The sequence below is a fragment of the Sminthopsis crassicaudata genome, chromosome X (assembly GCF_048593235.1).
Source record: "Sminthopsis crassicaudata isolate SCR6 chromosome X, ASM4859323v1, whole genome shotgun sequence".
Classification (NCBI taxonomy): domain Eukaryota; kingdom Metazoa; phylum Chordata; class Mammalia; order Dasyuromorphia; family Dasyuridae; genus Sminthopsis; species Sminthopsis crassicaudata.
Window position 1 is genome coordinate 57,025,102 of NC_133623.1, and position 6,727 is coordinate 57,031,828.

General features: G+C 50.8%; 1 protein-coding gene across 1 annotated transcript; it reads right to left on the reverse strand.

Annotated features, from left to right (window-relative positions):
- Positions 1 to 727: 727 nt before the first annotated feature.
- KCNK6 (potassium two pore domain channel subfamily K member 6) lies at positions 728 to 6,170 on the reverse strand. The gene is made up of 3 exons (XM_074277301.1): positions 5,327 to 6,170; positions 3,778 to 4,173; positions 728 to 3,542 (listed from the first exon to the last, which is right to left on the reverse strand). The coding sequence occupies exons 1-3, from the start codon at positions 5,631 to 5,633 to the stop codon at positions 3,322 to 3,324; spliced, it is 924 nt and encodes a 307-aa protein (XP_074133402.1). The 5' UTR covers positions 5,634 to 6,170; the 3' UTR covers positions 728 to 3,321.
- Positions 6,171 to 6,727: the final 557 nt, after the last annotated feature.

Here is a 6,727-nt window from a genome sequence, read left to right on the forward strand (position 1 = left end):
TGAAGATTTGGGGTGGCTTCTCTAATTTTGCCTATTTCACATTTTCTTTGAACTGTTTCAATTCTGCTTTGCTCGCAGATTCTTTGATGAGGGCACTCCATGCTTGGTGGCTCAGTGCCAGTGTCTCCCATTGTCGTACAATCAATTCTAAAATTCTTGAGAGACCCTGAAAGTGTCCTTGTATTGTTTTTTCTGACCACTTTGTGAACACTTGTCCTCTTCGAGTTCTCTATAAATTTTTTAGCAAATGTACATTTGGCATTCGAACAATGTGGCCAGCCCAATGGGGTTGTGCTCTTTGTAGTTGAGAAAGGACCTCGGTGTCTGCCATCTTATCCTGCCAGGTGATCTTTAGAATCTTCCGAGACAATTCAAATGAAAGTGAATCGGTTTCCTGGCCTGGTTTCATAGGTATACAACAATGAGGTCAGCACAATGGCTCTGTATACCTTCCATATGGTAGTCAGGCTAATACCTCCCCTCTCCCACACTTTCAGCCTCCCAAACACTGAGTTCGCTCTGGCAATCTCATTATCAATGTGTACGTTCCTGGAAAGCGTACTACTGAAGGAGTGAACTTCTCCACAGCATCCAAAACTTCTCGATTTGTTGTAAACAGTGGTTCCACATATAGATGATGTGGTACTGATTGATGGAGTACCTGTGTTTTCTTAGTAGTGTTAGGCCAAAATTAGCACAACAGAGAATGGATCCATACTTTGTTGTATTCCTTGTTCAATTCCTTTTATTGACAAACATCACAGTTACTGTATCCACTGAAGGCCAAGTTATAATGTCAACAACCCTCATGTTATTTTTCCCCTACAAGAATCTACTTGTACCTCACTTCCTAACTAACTCCCCAAAGCCTTTTGGGGCTAGCCTACCAATGTCGTAACCCCCCAATTTTTTGTGGATTCATTAGGAAAGGCCTGCTTTATGGGCTTTCCTATTGTTAGTGGTCTTTTTCCTGGTTAATTGGCATAATGCTGAGCAAGTCACTAAAACCTATTTTCCTCAGTTTTCCATCTATAAAATGAGCTGGTGAAGAAAATAGCAAACCACTACCATCTCTGCCAAGAAAACCTCAAATGGGGTCATGAAGAGTCAGGCCTATGTGGGAAAAAAGTTAACAAAAATTATTGTTTGCTTTTTTTAGCCATTACTAGAATTTTTGGTTTTGTTTCACACTTATCCTGTCCCCGTCATATAGAAGCTTTTTTTCAGTATCTTTGTATTGTCCTATGTGATTCCCCCCCCCCTTAGAAAATCTTATCAACAACAGCTAGTATTTACATAGTGTGTTATCTTCCTGTCAACCTTGGGAAATAGGTACTATTATTTCCCATTATACAAATAGGGAAACTGAGGCAGTTAAGTGCTTAAATGCTGTTCATGAAATGTCTGACTTTTGGACCCCATTTGGACTTTTCTTGGCTAGGAAAAAGTAAGAGGCCCTAGCTTAATTATGAGCAGTCAGTCAATAGCATTTCTAAAACTACTCTGGGTGCCTGATATCCTTGCTAAGACCTGAGCAGTACCACGTTTGACCACTAGAGGGAGAGAGAAGTAACTTTTCTCTTTGACTTGAGCAGTACCACTTTTGACCACTAGAGGGAAAAAGAAGTCACATCTATTGATGAATTCACACTATCCTAGAAATTGTATGTGGAAAATGGCTTATGCAAAGATTTTCCAAGGCAGGACTGGACTTTTTTACAGATATGCTTATAACTAGAATCATTGGATTAAGAATTTTGTCTCTCACACATGGTTATGTTCATTTTTTTTAAATCTCTCCATAAATCTTCCTTTTGCTCTGATTTTTTCTCTTCTACCATGATTCCTAAAGCAATGTGTATTAAAAATAATTTTTTTTAATTTTAATTTTTCTAATTTTTTTCTTTTTTCTGTAGCTGGGGTTAAGTGACTTGCCCAGGGTCACACAGCTAGGAAGTGTTAAGTATCTGAGACCAGATTTGAACTCCGGTCCTCCTAAATTCAAGGCTGGTGCTCTATCCACTGCACTACCTAACTGCCCCCTTCTAATTTTTTAAATAAAAATAATTTTGTTTCTGGCAAAGGTCAAAATTTTTCTTTCACCAAACTTGGGACCAAGTAGACTCCACATTGTACCTAGTGGAAGAAAGGCAGTCCTAGGGCGTGGGGATAGGCAGGGATAGAGGGAAAGATCACTGGTTTTGCTTCCAACTCTATAAACCACTACCTTTTCCCAAGGAATCATTCCTACAGCCTATGAGGTCAAAGAGAAAGCAGATAGGAATAGGTGAAGAAAAAGGAGTTCCCTACATACAAAGCTTGCTAATTCTTCCCCTCCTAAGTTTATTCTTTATGAAGGAAAACTGGGCTTCTTTTGCCTCAATTCTTACCTAGCTTTTAATTACTGAATGGGTGTTGCCTCAGACAAATTTAAGACCTGGGAAATAAAAAAAGACCACGGTCTCCCGAAGCATCTGGGGCTATCTTCAAATCTGACTCACTTAAATTCAACTCACTTGCAAGTCAAGACATCACCCTCCCGATGTCATATGCTCCTCTTTGAAAAGGAAAGAGCAACAGTAATCATAACCAGAATATAAAGAGTGAGGGAAGAGCTATAATTAGGGATTTGTGCCCAAGGCAAGTAGGAGGCAGGGACAAAGTAATCTACCTTCAATTTGGCTGCCAGAGGGAGAAGTGCATCTTGTATTCAGGGACCCTAAATTTGGATGCCCCAATATTAAATCCTGATCACCTAGTCCTAGTTACTGACTCTATTGAATAAGAAATGGGAGAGAGATGCCTAGTTGGGATATGAAAAAGACCCACTGAAAAGGCTGAAAGGATTCTTGAGAGACTATCTAGTTCAACTTCTTCATTGTACAGAAGGGAAAACAGAGTAGAGAAAGTGACTAACTCAAAAATTGCAACTCCTCTCTTCCTGAAAGGACCTTGCCTTCCTCTTCCTGGTTACTCAGATGGTAAGTCTTGCAAACCTGGGGCATTTATCTCTTCACCCCAAGGTGAATCTCTGAAGCTTGAAGGACGCTTGTGAGTGTGGGAATTGGGACCCAGACAGGGATTTCCCTTCCCAACCCATGCCCTCTTCTTCCAGCCTTTCCCTCCCAATCACACTTGGGCACAGCTGGCATCAAATGAGATGGGGAATACTTGTAATATTATCCCATGCCAAGGGACAGCTGGGCTCAGGAATTAGACCCAGGGAACAGTCACAGCAAGGATCAAATGGGGCTCAGTCTTGTCCAAAGTCCATTCCTGGCCCCCTAGGAAAAGGCCTGGGCAAGGGGAACGGGATGGAGGCTACCGGGGGATGGACGCATAGTCTGAGTGGGTGCCAGAGTTGAGTTGCTGGTGAATGGAATGAACTCTCGAGTCCAGGATATCTGTGCGCTCCTCCTCCTCCTCCTCATCCTGGCACTCCTGGGGCAGCAGAACAAGCTCAGTCAATCCATGGAGATCAGCCACACGCCGGAAGGTCTGGAGAAGTAGAGCCATGGCCACCAGTCCCAGGAACAGGTACACTGAGTGTAAAGGAAAGGAATAGGAAATAAATGTTGGCAACAGCATGACCCAAGGACTCCCAGATCCAGGTGAGACACAGGCTAAAACCTTGCCCTTTCAGACTGGGGTGTGTGTGATTGTGTGTGTGTGATGGCTCCCCGTGCACAGAATCATACCTTCCCCAAGTTCCCCTAATTAGCCCTTTGCAGGGGGTTTAGGGATCCCAGATCCTTTGCTGATAGATCCACTACTCACCTGTGACCAGCACCTTGTAGAGGCCCCTGTTCTTCTGACCTTCCTGTTCACCAGGCACATAGTCCCCCAGCCCAATGGTGGAAAGGGAGATGAAGCAGAAGTAGAAGGCATCAAGGAAAGTCCAGGCCTGCTCCAAATAGGTAAAGATGGCGGCCGGCAGCAGGAAGAAGATGGCCAGAACCCCTAGCATCAACAATACCAGGTGCCAGCGGGCCAGCAGCCTTCGGTCCCAGCCTCGATGTAACTGCAGCCAACGCAGTGGCGTGTGGGTCACCAGCAAGGCCACGCGCTGGGCCGTGGCAGTCAGCACCAGCATGGTAAACGGCACCCCGAGCAAGGCAAAGAAGATGGAGAAAGCCTTGCCTGAATCCGACAGAGGGGTGGTATAGCCATAACCTAGGGATGAGAAGGAAGAACAAAAGTAAGAGAGGAGCCAGCTTCATGGAGGGCGTGGGGGGCAGGATGGCATTTCTAAGTTGTGCTCCCCCATCAAGCTGCCAATTCCTGCCCAAAGACTGGATCTCAGCAAGCCGGTAACCCTGCCAGGGGCTCAGTTTCCCTGCTGAGGCAAATGAATTATTTCTAGCATCCTAGGTTTTGAAATGAAAAACATCTGTTTAGTTTGACTCTTTGATCTGACAGATGGGGAAAGTGAGACCCAGAAAAATGGAGTGGCCTAGCATCACACGGCTGTGGCGGGATCCGAACCCAGCTCTTGTTGATTCCAAGTTTTGCATCCCTTGCTGTAAAACACATTGTCCCTGTTAGTCTGGGAAGCTTTCCTGGGAAGCTCCAATTGGTTCCTCCCTGTTTTCATAGCTGGGAAACTGTCCTCCAGAACGCTTCTCAAATTACCTCTCCACAATCCCTTGGAGGAAGAGGTGGGGTTTAAAAAAAAGGGTTTTTTCTGTGTTCCAGCCCTTCTTCCCAGCATTCTCCATCCACAGTGCCGCCTCAGACTTGGCTTTGTGGGGAAAACTGGCCTAGAACTCCCTGGCATGGAATCTCCGGGTGATGGAGCAAAGGCTCGCGGAAGGGACCCTGGGATGGGACTAGAGGCTGCTGGTCCCACTGCTTCTGCTGCAGACAGCAGGAGATCTAGGGGCGTTCGCCGATCAAGGAAGGCTTCAGGGGGGTCGGGGGTGAAGAGCTAGGCTAGAGGCTGGAACCTCAGGCCCCTGCGAGGACACAGGTTGGGAGGCAGCTAGGAGAGCTTCCAAGATCCCTCCCCAGAAGTGTCTGGAGGTTGGAGGGGGCAGGGAAGGGAAACTAGTCCTGGACCGGGGCCTCTCCAGCGAACTGTCCCCCTCTCCTTCCAGAACTAGCTAGGAAGCTCTAGGTTCACCCGGGTTGGGGGAGGCTGGACCAGCTGGGATTTCCCCTCCCCTTTGGCTTCCAACCACAGGTTAAAAGCTAAAAACAAAGAGGAAGTTTTGGGGGGGGAGGGGAAGAAGCTTAGGGGAGGAAGGGGGAGGATCGCGAGAGGGGGCAGAGGAACTTGGGCGGGAGGGCCGGGGAGGCCGGGCCGGCGGGCGCCGGGCGCGCTCACCCACGGTGCTGATGAGCGTGCTGGCGAAGAAGAGCGCCGAGGAGAAGTCCCAGCTGGAGGGCGCCGAGGCGTTGCGCAGCGCCGACACCCCGTGGCGGCCGGCCTCCAGCACCCGCGCCAGGAAGCGCTCGAGCGTCGGGTCGTCCAGGCAGGGGCTGCGCTCCAGGAGCTCCCCCTTCAGCGCCCGCAGCTCGGCGCGCAGCCGGCTCTCGTGGGGCCGCTCGATCGCCGACACCAGGAGGGCGCCCAGCAGCAGGTAGCCCGCGTACACCAGCAGGGCCAGGGCCAGGAGCGCCCCCCGCCGCATCTCCGCCCGGGCCCTCGGGCTCCGGCCTCCCGATGGAGGTAAACCCAGGCGTCCGGGAGCTGGGGAAAGTCCCGACGGGGGTGGGGGGGTGGAAGCGGCTAGGGCTGGAAAATCGCCCCCCCCCAGCGGGGACACCTAAGTGTCCCGAAGCCGAGGGCTCCCCGGATCTGGGAAGACTCGGGCGTCCGAGAGTCGGTGGAGAAGTCGGGGAGACGAGCCCACGGCGGAGAAAGTCAGGACGTCCAGGACGTAGGGCCAGGGGGACTTGGCTCCGGCGGGGAGACGCAGGCGTCCGGGCGCGAGGGCCTTTCTCAGCGCGGGACAGACGCGCTCGGGCGGGGAGCCCCCGGCGTGGGGCACCGAGGGGGTCTCTTCCCCAAGCCCTCTACCCGAGAATCCCCGGAGTCCCGGGACAAAAGTGCCGCGGCGGAGACCAGCACCGTCTCAGGCTCAGGCGACGTGTCCCAGCCTGGCTGGAAAAAGCGAAGCCCGGCGAAGCTGCCAACGGGAGGAGCGAGTTTGGGATCCAGACGGACGCCTCCGTCCGGAGTCCCACCTTGGGGAGGGGCTTGAAGAAGTAGGAGGGAGAGGGGACGGGAAGAGAGGAGGGGAGGGACCAAGAGGCAGTCTCCCCAGCGGAGATCGAAGCTCGTTGAGAGAGCCTCGGGTATCCGCCCCCCTCCTCCAGATCCTCGACGCCCTGGACCAGTCCGAGGCCCCGCTGAAATTGGGGGGGGGGAGGGGGAAGGGGGGGAGAGAGGGCTGTCTTTCCTCCCTGAAATCTTCCCGACGCTGCAATTGGAGTCCCTGGCTTCTATACGAATCTGTGCCCCGCCTCCAACATCTGGCAATAACTGGAAGGGCCGAGTACCGAGCCTGGGGCTCGCGCTTCCAACTTTAGACTGAAGAAAGAGGTAAAAACCCAAACTATTCAGCTTTTTAACTTTCCAAGCAACCCACTATCCCCGCAGGAGAAATGAGGATCAGACCGGGATAGTAGCGGGTCCCACCTGCCTCTCGCACTCTCGGACACCATCCTGCAGCCAAGCCAAAAGCAAGAAATCGCTTCCAAAGCTCAGTTCGGTTACCTTGCT